At 41.6% G+C, this 14,185-nt stretch overlaps 1 protein-coding gene across 1 annotated transcript in view; it reads left to right on the top strand.

Annotated features, from left to right (window-relative positions):
- Dpy19l1 (dpy-19 like C-mannosyltransferase 1) overlaps window positions 1–14,185 on the top strand; it is a 102,911-nt gene that overhangs the window by 45,897 nt on the left and 42,829 nt on the right. Inside the window, exons 8-9 of the mRNA XM_060371061.1 lie at window positions 8,239–8,330; window positions 10,662–10,761. Coding sequence (XP_060227044.1) covers window positions 8,239–8,330; window positions 10,662–10,761 — 192 coding nt within the window. The remainder of the gene's footprint in view (window positions 1–8,238; window positions 8,331–10,661; window positions 10,762–14,185) is intronic.

Raw genomic sequence — 14,185 nt, 5'->3', positions numbered from 1 at the left:
TAATCCAAAACTTAACTATAATTGTATATGTCATTTGCTTTCAGACCATTAGAACTTTAGTCCATTTCCTTCTAATCTTTTAAAACCTTTCTAGCTGGCCGCACAGCTTTCATGTTAGTGCTCAAGTTTGAAACTACCCTGGTCTACAGGTTTTAGGTCAACCAGGGCTACACAATGAGACCTTAACAATCAAACAAACATAAATAAATGTATTTCCTGTTCTAAAGTATCCGATTTTAGTATGACAGGAATCATCGCCTCTGCTCCTTCCTATTCGTGCATCTCGTAACTTTGGGAGAACATTGCTCAGTGAAGTTGCCACTGGCTGTTAATCAGTGCCTTTCTTTTTAAACTTGCATTTGTTTATTCTGTCGGTTGTTAGAGGTGCGTGTGCCGTGGCATTTATGTGAGGGTCACTGGACAGCTTTCAGATGTCTGTCACTCTGTGCTCCGAGGGCCAAATGAAGGCTGTCAGGGTTGGCAGCAGGAGCCTCTACCTGCTGAAGCTTCCTGCTGCTCTAGCACTTTACTTTCTTAGAAGAAATAATTACTCACAGCAGTGAATTGTTCATATGTTTTGGCTTGATAGTTGCTTTTTTTTTTTAATGATTTATTTGTTTATATATATAGGGGTACTTTTGTCGGCATGAACATTTGCACACCAGAAGATGGCATCAGACATTTGCTGTCTGCCATGTGGGTGCTGGGAATTGAACTTAGGCCCTGAGGAAGAGTCCTGAGTGCTCTTAACCATTGAGTCATCTCTCCAGCCCTGTGATAGTTACTTTTAAATTCTGTTTTTATTAATTAGTAGTCTCAGTTGTGGATCTAAGATGGTATTTGGCATATTGTAAATTTTTTTCCACAGATTATATTATAAATAAATTTTTTGCCTAACAGAAGAACTGTAATGTTCATAGGCCAAGGGGCATTGCTTGATGGTAGAGTGCTAGCCTAGTATTCTCAAAGTCCTGGGTTTGCTCCCCGTATACCTAAATTAATGTATAGCACAAATGAATTAATACAACTTTTAAAAATAAATTAAAAACCTTGAAATTTGAAATGTGAAAATGGCACATAGGAGCTTTTTCACCACCATGAGTGACAGTACTGAGGGTCTGCGTTCCAGGATAAAAACATGCAGATGAACTTAATTCTTTATTATTATATCACTTTGGGAAGCTAAGATGATAGTAGCCAACAGCTTTGTTCTGATTGTCAAATGTTTCCTTGTCATAAGCCCGGAAGTGTGTGCCATAGGTTGATGTGCTGCATGCTAACTGAAAAGAATGGAGGCTGGGGAATGCATAGCTCAGGAACCCTCCAGGAAGAGCCAGAGGTTGTGGATAACATCAGGGAAATAGTATTTTCCAGTCACTCCAGGGCAGCTGCACATATGAACTCACAGTGATTGTGACAACATGTGCAAGCTTCAGCCAGACAAAATCTGAGCGGGGGTGGTGATGGTGGTGATGGTGGTGATGGTGGTGATGGTGGTGGCGGCAAGAAATCCCACTCCTGGCAGAGGAGCTACTAGTAATCCACAGCTGCTGGGAGAGGGAGAGACCGTGGTCACAGGCCTCACTCTGCAGTCTGTACTTCACAGACTGGATTTGACACGGTGGGGGGGGTGGGGATGACACTCAGGTGGGAAGATGGGGAGGGGGGAAACTTGTTATGGGAGGAACTGGGAAGGAAATGAAGATGTTAAAATATGTTTGTATGCAGTTCTCAGAGAATTTACTGAAAATGTTTTTAAACGAAAGATGATGAAGTTCAGGCTGTAAGAGAACACTGAAAGATGTTCAGGCTGTAAGAGAACACTGAAAGATAGTCAGAGGAGTCCAGGTTTACAGGGAGAATGGCATCCATGGTAAGCAGATACAGTGAGAAGACCTGAATCACACAGCTGTCCAAGTTGACATTCACCCAGCAAGGTGGTTATCACAGGTTGAAAGTGGATAAATACCACTGACAGATTGTGGAATGGGGAACAAAGTCTCAGCAAGTAGAAAAGGAAAACGGCAAACCGAAGGAAGAAATACTTGAGGATGTAGGGAGAGGTGAGCTTACCCAGTGCGCATCACAAGCCAGTTAAAGGAAATGTCAACAACACAGTGTTTCTCAACTTGATTTATCAGAAACCTTTATACATGAAAGGGTTTGGGTGGTGGTGGGGAGCGTCCAAAGGACTCCATTGCAGGGCTGGAGGATAGCGCTGTTGAAAGGGTGCTGGCCTAGCATCTGGAGGCCCTGGGGTCAGGCCTCAGCACCTCAAAGAACAAAGCAGAAACAGCTAGTACTGTATGCTCTTCAGCCTTGTGAGTGTGAGAGTGTGTGTACGTTGTCTTTGTGTGTATGTGTCTGTGTGTAGGTATGTGTGGGTTCCTGCAGAGCCCAAGAGGAGAATGGATTCCCTGGAGCTAGAGTCACATTTGTGAGTAGTCTACTGTGGTGCTAGGAACTGAACTCCTACAGCTGCTCTTAATTGCTGAGCCATCTCTCTCCAGCCATGCTTCAAGTTTTAACTGTTAGAAATTCCTTGTGTGCTTGTGTGTATGAAATAGGATTGGTTAGCTTTTTTCATAGAGATGTTTAAAAATTAGTATGCACGGTCAATGTTTTATATAAAACATACTGTCATTTATAAATATATTCGTGTATAAACAGAAATTTCAAATTTTCACTTTAGAAAAGCAAGTGAAAGTAGATGGAAATATTGTCTGGTGGGTCATATCTAATTAACCCTTTAAAACTGCCCACAACATAATTATTCACGTTAGTTTCTTAAATTTATTTATTATTTTAAAGAACATATCTAATATGCATCATTCTATCCCTTCTTACCCATTCAAATCCTCCTGTGTTCCCTCCCAAGTTTATGATTTTTAATTATTATTATTATTATTATTAAAGGTCTAAATTATTATTAAAGGTCTATACATGTGTGCACATGCATTTGTGTACACACAAATGCGTGCGTGTGTGTGTGTGTGTGTGTGTGTGTGAGTGCATGCATGCATGCTGAGTTCATTTAGCATTGTTTATATGTACCATTTATAATTAAACACCCTAGCTGGGCGCTTATCCTCCCTGGCGAAAACTGACTCTTCCTCCTGTGGTAGCTACTTGCCAGGTGTTGCGCTTCGTCTAGTGTTGGGGCCATTTGCCATCTACGCTGCCCACAGGGGCATGTCGCTATGCTTGCCTCATCTGAGGCAACCCTTGCTGAGATTTCTTAGGTGCATTTTTTCTGTCATGTCTAGGGGGTACTATTTAGAAGCACAGCCTTTGGCTCCTCCAGTCTTTCTGTCCCCTCTTCCACGATTTTTCTTGGGTCTTAGGTGTAGGGGTTCTACTGAAGATCTGCCAGTTGGGCCTGGTACCCCAGCTGTGCAGTTTGATCAGGTGTAGATCTCTATATAAATCTTGTATAAAGAGGCAGTGTTGGAGGGGGGCTCCACTTGCCTGTTTGTATAAGGATAGGGCTTTTGAATAGTTAGAAATTGTAAATGGAAGTAGTTGGTTATCTGTTCAGATCTGTGACCTCTCAGCATGGGTAGTTAGCTAGATACCTCTTACCAGGCAGAGGTCCCTCCTATCGAAAGGTGAATCTAATAAGATGCTGCTGTTTATGCCCAAGGCAAAAGTGCTGCTATTGCACCTTGTGGATATCTTCCCAGTCCAGTCACTGCTGTGGCTCTACAGCTGGGTAGGATTATTGTCAGCTTCTTGTCTTAGACAGCTTATATAGTGCCTTCTAATACGGTGGAGCCTGTCCTCAGGTAGGAGGCTTTCAGTCCAGTTGCATCACAATTCCTCCCAATCTTAGGTCTAAAGTGATTGGTGTCTTCAGCAATAGGGTCTGAAGTTCTGGAAGATAACCAAAGGCAATGGAAATGAATAGACCACATTGGTTTGGGAGACTTTTGTATTCCTCTGACCAACAATGTGACTCTCTCTCTCTCTCTCTCTCTCTCTCTCTCTCTCTCTCTCTCACTCATCACTCACTCTCACTCTCTCTTGTATACACACATTAAGTTAGTTTATCACATGTTTCCGTATGACTTTTTCAAACATCTTTAGTGTTATCTGTCCTTCTCTCTGTATTCCCATATTTTCTTTGTAGCGCCTGTCTGCTAATATCTCCTTGCTTCTTTGCAGTCTTGGATTTCTAAAGATTGGAGCTAGGATCCACAGTAGGAGAAGATGCTGTCTGCACGGGTGACCTCTGTACAGTATTTTCTAGTTCTGTCTGCTTACCTGTCTGCTTACCTGCATATTTAAGTTTCTCTACACCTTAATAGATTCCATTGTGACTATGTGCCATACTTTCATTAGCCATCCATCAGTTGAGGGATATTTGAGTTGCTTCCATTTCCTGGATATTTTGACTAGGGCAGCAACGAACATGCATGAGCAGATATCTCTATAGTAGGATATAGAGTCTCTTAATTGTTAATTAAACTAAAATTAAAACATAAATTCTCATGATACTTGTTATATATTGGCATGATTATGTTGGTTATAAAGATTCTTAGACCACTGAAAACAATTTTGATAATCTTGATAATATAGTTTATAGTAGGAAGTTATAATATCCCAGTATGCATTAAATGGAACCACTAAAGATTTAGTAGCTTATGCTTACTAACCAGGAAGACTAATTAACTTTCAGTGTATTTTTAAATAGAAAAATTATATTATCTGTGTATGCACTGTAGATTTAGTAAAAATAATTGCCAACATTTGTAATTAAAGATATTAAATGTACTCTTAGAGACATTTTGAAATACATACTGTGTTATTTCCTGTGGATACAGTAGTGCAGCAGACCACCGACACTCTTCTAGACTGAAGCTTTGTGCTTTTGAGCCAAATTTTCTCCCGCCCCCTCCCCGACCATGTCTCCTTCCTGCCCCCAAAGCTAGGAAGCACCAGTTTAGTTTTCAGTTCTCTGAGTGTAACTTTTTATATTTCCTATATAAGTATGATCATGTTTACCTTCACTTTGATTTACCAGTTTTTATTTAAATTTCTTGTAAAGTTTTTGTTATATTGTGTTATATGTGTGAGTGTGTGAATGAATGTGAGTGTGTGTGTTTATGTATGTTTGTTTATCATATCACATATGCCACATATGAAAGTCAGGACAGTTTTCAGGAGTTAGTTTTCTCCTTCCCCATGTAGGTCCTGGACATAGAGCTCAGGTCATGAACTCAAGATTTGAGCAAGTGCTTTCACCTGCTGATCTCTTTATTTAGCGTTTTTCATGTTTGCCCTGTCTCACTATTGCATACACACCTTATGCAGCCAGGTTTCTTTTTTCTTTTTTGCTCCATTTGGATATGAGATGCAGGCTTGATGGCATCTTGCTATAAACACCTTGGTATATGTTGCCTGAAAGCTGCTGCATCATAACGACTGAATTTTTTAATACTTAGGAAATTCAGTGATAATATAATATACTGCACATAATATACTAGCTATTCCACTCAGTTCCTTTTTGCTTGTGTTTTGGATACAGAATTTAAGGACCAACTATTGTTTTTAGTTATCAGTTTATCTAGAATGCTTCTTCTAGAGCAATTTTTCTGTCCAAATTTGGGCCTACTATTCTATAAAGGCTTCATGATTTGAACTTTTCTGTTTCCTCACCAACGGGTCCTGATTTGACAGTTTTTGAAGACTATAGCAGGAGATATATCATTTTTATTGCAGTACATGGAGAGGCTTGTGAGACCAGTTTGCCACATTATTGGATTTCTTCAAGCAGTCCCATGGTTCAGCTGGTAAAAGTTAGATTTATTTGTTGAAAAGATGCTCTTGTTCCTTTTTATATTAGTAAGTGGTTTGTATTTTGATACTTTGAGATATAGAATGTCTTGTTTCCTTGATGGATTTAACTAAATGCTCACATCCATTGATGATTGTTGCCTGAATCACTTACTCTGTTGGCCTTTGAAAACAGCAATTTCCTGGTTGTCTTATTTTATCTATGTTTAGTAGTTTCTGTTCCATAACGACAAAATTTCCCTCTTTCTTCTATTATTATATACTATTATTATATATGTTCTTTTTATATGTAGTGTTCTATAATGTGTCATTGTAATTCTTAATGTTAAAATCACTACAAATTCAATAGTAGCCTTGACTTTAAATGGTACATAATTTACATATAGTAATGTCACATATGGTAACTGTCAAGCTGAGCAGATTTTACATAAGTACCCAGGTACATTGCCACTCTGAAGATCAGTGGTTGTTGACCTTCTTAATGCTACAACCCTTTAAGACAGTTCCTCATGTTGTGGTGACCCCAACCATAAAAGCATTTCATTGCCACTTAATGTGATCCTACTACTTATGAATCTTAATGTAAATATCTGGTATGCAGGATATCTGATATGCAGCCCCTGCGGAGTTTTGACCCACAAGGTTGAGAACTGCTGCTCTAGATCAAGACAGAAGTTACACCTTTAACTCTCAGCAGGTGTTCCCCTGACCCTGTCCAGCCTACACTCCTAACTCCCTCCAAGGGAATTTTATAACTCCTATCTCCCTCATCACTGATGGATTTGGTACTCTTGAGACTTTCTAGAAATGGATTCCTACTTTCTTCTTTGAAACTTTCTTCTTTGTGAACAGTGTATCTTAGTCATGTCTGCTGGACCCCCAGCTCCCCTCAGGACCTCCAGCACCTCTCCCTCCCAATTCTAAGCCTTCTTTCTAATTATAGTTTTGTTAGAACACTGAATCCGGTCAGTTGACGAGTACATGGGTGGGCGGCAAACCACTAGGGCATTGACATCTGAGCACCCTCCACCAAAGTAATGTGAATCTCCCTCCCACAGCTGCCATCAGCTGGCTGTAGTTCCTCCACTAGGCGTGGTCCCGTGGTAGCCCTACTCATATCCATGCTGGAATCCTTAGCCGGATTGTGCAGGTAGCCATGGCTGTTGTGAATTCATGTGTGCAGTAGCTAAGTCATGTCCAAAAGACTGGTCCACAGCCCTCCTCCCCTCATCCAACTCTTAGATTCTTTATGTGCCTGTTGCATGATGATTCTAGGGCTTTGGTGGGGACAAGTTGATTCATAAACAACTGAATACTCATAGTCTCTTGCTCTCAGCACTTTGAACTATTATGAGCCTGGGTTAACCATTATACATGGCAATAGGAAACTTCTGCCAGACTTGAGAGTAGCACAGATCTGTGGATGTGAGCATGAATATGCATAAGGCAGTTTGATAGTGTGGCCCTTCCCCAAGACATTCGGTAGGAACTAGTGCAGCTGAGAGGAGGAGGGCCCCATGAACCCCGAGTCATGATCACCTGTTAACTGCCACAGTTTTGTCTGGGCCCAGTGCAGGCAGCCATAGCGCAGTGGCTACATCATGCACAGGAGACAACTTTTTGTAGCCTTCCCTTGGCTCGTGTCCCTTAAGTTTTTTTCCATGCTGTCTGCCAGGGTGTTTTCTGAGCCCTAGCAGAGGTGGATAACCGTCCTGTCCAGAGCTGAGCAGTCAGTTGCCACTTGGGCAGCACCTTGGGCAGCCGTACATCCACATGCCATTCACTGCTGCTCAGTACGGAGAGACACTTCTGACAAAGACTGGAGTGGCATTCTTTCAGGCTTTCAGTCACTTTGTTTCTGATACAAAAAGATGTCTCAGTATCACCTTGTCCCGAGATAGAGAACCAACAGTTTTCACAGAATCTTGTATCCTATTGGGGAAAATATTCTTTAGAGATCACAATCTGAACTCTAAGTGCTTGTGTCTCTCCCAGCACTGAGGACCTCTGTGTGCCATCAACAGTCACACCCTTCGACCTGCTCTGAAATACGTCATGAGTTGTTGTAAATAATATTTATCCAACCTGTAGCCATTCTACTCTCAGGCATGTCTCCAAAGCACATTAAAGTTTTACCAAAAAGTTTACCACAGCACTAGGCACAGTGTGCAAGATACAGAATCAAGAACAGAGGTTTACTGATGGGCAGATGGGTAAGAACAGTGTGGCACACATGCACCCTACATGTCTCTTGAGCTTGTGTGCTGTTTTCCCAGCCTCCCACCTCCCGGTGTTTCTGTTTATAGGAAACCCAGCAACTTGCTTGCAGTGCATCGTTTGAAGTGCAGATGGGAAACACTTGGTGTTTGTTGATTGCACCGCTTCCCCGGTACTCAGTCAGTACCTGGAGGAAGTGCATCCTGTGGCCTTTTTGTTTTTCAGTGTACCCGTGTGATGTGGACGCCTCCTCTCCGTGAAAGCTTCTCGTATCCATTCCTTGTGCTTCAGATGTTGCTTGTGACTCATATTCTCAGGTAACTTTCACTAGTTCTCCTGTTGGAGGTTTATTTTCCCTTAAATAATATAAACTAGAGCTTTGTAAGTTTTTTTTTTAAGAGTCTTATTTTCTTAATAAAAATTGGCATAGTAAAGTATTGTGATCTTGTTACAGTGAATTAATAAAGATGATTTTCAGTATTTTTTAAAAATGTAACTTTAAAACCTACTTCATACCAAACACCTTTCCTTTGCCTGCCCTCTGGTCCTGTTTTTCTCCCGTGTCCATGGCAACTGCTCAAGATGAGTAAATTCACATTTATGTCTATTCTCTATATACCCTTGTCTTTCTTTTACCATGTCAGCTGCCAAAAAAAGGGAGAGGCTGGCTGCCCTGAATGCCCTCCTGTAGGACTCGGTCCGTTAGAAGAGAACTCAGAGAGTCCCAGATGGGAGCACTGACACATGCGCTTTGTGTCCTCCTGCTTGTCCATTGTCTAAGTATCAGATCGTACAGAAAGAAACCACCTATACAGACCAGAGAAACGCTGGGAGAATTCCTGCTAGAAATACAGAAGTGAATTAGGTTTAAATACCACTGACAGCATAAGAGCAGCTTCTGTCTCCAAGGAAACATCCTGAGTGTTCCCAGGCATTGCCGCCATCCAGAGCACCGACCTAGAATGGGGCCTGTGGACCAAAGCCTGCAAATACGCAGAGCTGTCTTGGTCTGAGAACTCCACTCAATGCTCTGCTGAATTTTGAAGAACAGCAGTGAAGACTGCTCTGCTGCCTTTCTTCTACTTCCAAGGACCGTGTAATTACACTGGGTGCACCCGGATAACCAGGGTCCTCTCCCTTGCCTCCGCTTACACGTTCAGTTCCCCTCTGCCCTGTCTGTGACATCCCCCAGGAGTCAGACACATTCTGCCGCTGCTGCTCTGTACCTGTGGCCACCTTTTTATGCACACACTTTCTGAGTTTCCTCAGGGTTCTTCTGTGGCATCCACTCCCCACCACCCTTTGTTCCTGCCTCCTCAGGGGCAGGAATACTTTACCAATGAGGTTAGCAATGGGTTTTATTTTAGTGAATTGGTTTGTACAGTTTAGAGTTTTAAGTGGTTTTGAACATTCAGGTATTAGAGAAATCACCTTCTTTGATGCTATAGTGTCTGTTTTTTCTCTCGGTTTTTCTTAGTAATGTTTGTTTTTGTGTCTGAGATACTGGTGAATTGATCATCACCAGCTGGAATTCCTTTGGTTTCTTTTGGTTCTTGTCTTCTGAGTGTGTTTGCCTATAAAATGAAAATCAAGCTTCATATTCCAAAGTAGTTGACAAATGCTTTGGTTTACAGAGTGGCATTCCAACCCTGTGACTGTGACCTACTAAGTTAGAAGTAAGGGTTCACTGCCGTCCAGCACATACATGGGCACAGGCAAGCCCAGGGCTGCAGTTGAAGCTTCACAGAACGGAGCCCTGTCTTACAGGGTGCAGCCAGATAGTGCCTGCCTCTTCTTCTTCATCAAAAGTGCTGGATTTCATCTAGTTTCTTGATTTTTAAGGTTGTCTGCAGTTGAACAATACTTGGGTTGTATTAGAGCGAAAAAGGAGGATAGTTCCTTGGAGAAGGAGTCGAGGAAGGCACCCCTGTGGCATCCCTTCCTGCCTGCTCCGCGCCTTAATGTGCTGGTCTGCACACTCTACTACTGTGAGGGTGGTGGCAGGCAGATGGTGGCGGGCTAAGGGGCTTGGCACTGGCTCATACATGGGCGTAAAGGCTGCTCCTGAGAGCCTCCTAAAGTACTAGCTGGCCCCAACATGACACCCTAATGGCGGCTCCTTCCTTGCCTCTCTACTTCCCTTGTCCAGGCTGCAGTTGCAGAAGACTGGCTTTCTGCTGCTTCCTGGCAGAGCCCGGCCACCCACTCTTACCCAGCATTCCATCCCTGCAGCGTTTGTCTACACACTGCTTAGCTCATAGGATAAACCGCCTTTGTCATTTCTCCTAGACATTCTCTTACTTTTCAACTAATGAATCTGTTGACTCAGTATTTTAACAAGTTTAATTGTAAATTCACCAAATGCAATGTGAAAGAAATATATGACTATAGTCACCTGGTCTCCCTCCCTCAATTTGGAGGGCTTTGCGGTTTTGCAGTAATAATAGGTATTTACGTTTTATAGAAAATTATTATAATTGAGAATCAGAAGGTATAATTTCTAACCCTTGTTAGAAATTCTAACCCTTGATTCATCTTGTGTGCAGTTTATGTGAATTCCAGATCTTGTTTGCGATTCTAATTGGCAACAGTTTGGAGCTATGCTGGACTGTTTTGTAGATAAACCTACTGATATTTGTCTTTTCAAGGGCTACAAAAATTTACAGAGGGAGTTTGGTTGCACTCTGCATTTCCAATGTATTCTTCATGCTTCCTTGGCAGTTTGCCCAGTTTGTGCTTCTTACCCAGGTAAGGTGGGCACATTTTTATATGTAAGTATTTGAGCTTGGTGCTTCTGATTATGTGAGCTCATTCTTATCAAACTGTAACTAAGATTTATTTTTTATTTTAATTTTCTGAGAATTTTATATATGAGTACTTATTAATACCATTTCCTCCACTCTTCCCTATATCTCCTTCTATGTCCACCTTTCATATCATGGCTCTTTTATTTTTTTATTAATATTGCATGTATATTTTCCTACTGTCATCATCCGTGAAACAGACTCCCTTCCTGTTTCATGAGTCTTAAGTTCTAAGATGTTTTAGGTCATTCTTATAAAGAAAATTCAGAGTATGGATGTTTGTGATACTCATGTATTAATGTATTATTGTATTATTAATGCATTAAGGTAAAAATTATTAATGTATTAATGTATTATTACTTACTAGCAGAACTTAGGTGAGTAGGAATGCTTGTCTTTGTTATTATATAATCATTAGTGTGCTGAAAAGAGAACTAGTGGTTAACCCAAAGTATGTCTTGTAAGTGAAATGTGTTCTCTTTATGATTAGTTCCATAAATATGTGTATTCATGTGTACATTCTGTTTATCTGTATCAAATCCATTCCTCTGTTCCCTCTCCTCCAATTCCTCCCCTTTTCTCCTTCCAAATCATGTATTTCAGTGCTCACATTCCCCCATTCCTGTATGCTATGCACACCACCCCACTGAGGACATTTAGTTTCCTGTATGTGCATGAGTGTGCAGTCATCAGTTGGAAAGTGAATAGCATCTCAGGGCGCTGAATCCTTAAAAAAAACTTATTACCCCCCCCATTATCAAATAGATCCTCCAATAGGGGAGAACTTCATGAACTCCTCTCCAATCCATTGTGGAATTTTTGTCTGGCTGCCTTAGATTCTTACATGTAGAGTAAATATGCATGGGACAAAAGGAGGAACAGGCAAATTGCTTGATGGGGCTCCCCTAGTAGTCTGTAATTTATAATCTTTCCATGTATTCCTACTTCTCTCTTCTAGATTTAAAATAAAGTAGCCCTCTGAGGGAAGAGGCTTTTGTGGACTCAGGTTTTTTTTCTCAGTTGCTAGTAATGAAATTATGCTTGCTACATTTATATAATGCTGTCAGAGAAATTCTCTTAAATACTCAAAAATAAAAGCAGATATGTATTTTAGTTTTAATTATAGACTGCCTTCATATACAAAACAAACAAATAACAAAAAAAGTAGGAAGACAAGGAAAAAAAAACCAAAAGCTTAACTTTTCTTTATTCTAGATTTATCTTTTCTGAAACACAGGAAATGAAAGTGCCCACTTCACTAGTTGGGTTAGCGTCAGATGGTAGTGCGTTCAAGTCTCAGCATCATATGCAGTGCTCAGCCAGATGCCAGTAAGGTTCACTGTTTTGATTTGTTTTATTTTATTTTATTTTGAGGCAGAATATTGGTAGCCTCAAAGTGACGATCCTCTCGCTTCAGCTTCCTGGGTGCTGAGAGCGTAGTTGCTGCATCCACTGAGCCTTGTTAGTTGCCTTTTTATTATTTAAAAAACAAAAAGGTTGGAGTTTTGCTTGCTTGCTTGCTTGCTTGCTTGTTTTTTTTAAACATCTTTTTTGATCTGATCTTTGAGACTTTTTTGTCTTCTTTAGTTTGATTCTATTTGAGTTCCCTTTGTGAGCTAAGTTACCCTTGGAATCCCAGGATTGCACCCTGTAAGTGTGCTGTGTGTGGCTCTGCTCCAGGGGTGAGAAGGGGGCTGTTACTTGCTTCCATGTAGTGGGATAGCCTGCATTAAGTGGGGAGGCGAGGGCTATAGGGAAGGAAGCAGTCAGCCCTGCTCTCCCGGGGACCCTGCAGAACAACACCCACCTGCCCACACGCCACCTCACATTAGTCACCGTGAGCAGTGCTGTCCCCATGGGCAGCTGAGGAAAAGGAACCATGCTTCTCCTATTAGTAGGAGCATTTGCTTCCAAAATTAAAAATTAAAAAAAAAAAACTAATAAAAACCTAATGGTCAGGTCATAGATTGTATGCAAATACTTAGCTCTCATACAATTTTTCCATACTTGTGTGTGAAAAGGTGTAGAATTTAATTTGAATGCCCTTCTTTTGGAGGGGGGGGTGAAGGGTAGAGGGACACTGTCTGACATGACCCTTCTCTACATGAGCCAGAGTATCATTTAATCAATGAATTCCTCTTTAATTTAATTTAATTTAATTTTTTTTATTTTTTTTACTATTATTTACAGTTTATTAACTTTGTATCCCTGTTGTATCCCCCTCCCTCTTTCCTTCCCAATCTCACCCTCTCACCCTCATCTCCTCCCTGCCCCTTTCCAATTCCACTGATAGGGGAGAACCTCCTCCCCTTCCATCTGATACTGGTTTATCAGGTGTCTTCAGGACTGGCTGCAAAGTCCTCTGTGGCCTAGCAGGGCTACTCTTCCCTGGCGGTCTGGGGGGGTGGGGGGAGGTCAAAGAGCCCGCCATTGAGTTCATGTTAGAAACAGTCCCTGTTCCCCTTATTAGGATGCCCACTTGGATACTGAGCTACCAAGGGCTACATCTGAGGAGAGATTCTAGGTTATCTCCATGCATGGTCCTTGTTTGGAGAAACAGTCTCATAAAAGACCCCTGTGCCCTGATATATTTGGTCCTTGTGGAACTCCTGTCCTCTCCAGGTCGTATTAAACCACCACCACCCCCTTTTTTTTTTGAATCCTTGCACTCTGCCGAAGGTTTGGTTATGAGTCTTTTTTTTTCTAATTCTTTTTTTTTTTATTAATTACACTTTATTCACTTTGTATCCCCCATAAGCCCCTTCCTCCTCCCCTCTTGGTTCCACCCTTCCTCCCCTTTTTTCATGCATGCCCCTCCACAAATCCATTGATCAGGGTCCTCCTCTCCTCCCTTCTGATCTTAGTCTATCAGATCTCATCAGGAGTGGCTACATTGTCATCTTCTGTGGCCTGGTAAGGCTGTTCCCCCCTCAGGGGGAGGTGATCAAAGAGCAGGCCAATCAGATTAGGTCAGAGGCAGTCCCTCTTCCTATTACTATGTAACCCACTTGGACACTAAACTGCCATGGGCTACATCTGTGCAGGGGTTCTAGATTATTTCCATACCTGGTACTTGGTTGGAGTATGAATCTCTGGGAAGACCCCTGTGTTCAAACTTTCTGGTTCTGTTGCTCTCCTTGTGGAGTTCCTGTCCTCCGGATCTTACTATTTCCCACTTACGTAAGATTCCATACACACTGCCCAACAGTTGGCCATAAGTCTCAGTGTCTGCTGGTTATGAGTCATAATATCTGCTTTGATACACTGCTAGGTAGAGTCTTTCAGAGGCCCTCTGTGGTAGGCTCCTGTCCTGTTACTTGTTTGCTCCTATATCCAACATCCATCCCATTTGTCTTTCTAAGTGAGGA

This window comes from Meriones unguiculatus, chromosome 1 (assembly GCF_030254825.1).
Source record: "Meriones unguiculatus strain TT.TT164.6M chromosome 1, Bangor_MerUng_6.1, whole genome shotgun sequence".
NCBI classification, from domain to species: Eukaryota; Metazoa; Chordata; class Mammalia; order Rodentia; family Muridae; genus Meriones; species Meriones unguiculatus.
Note: the sequence above shows the minus strand (reverse complement) of the source record. Positions and strands in the feature narration are given on the sequence as shown.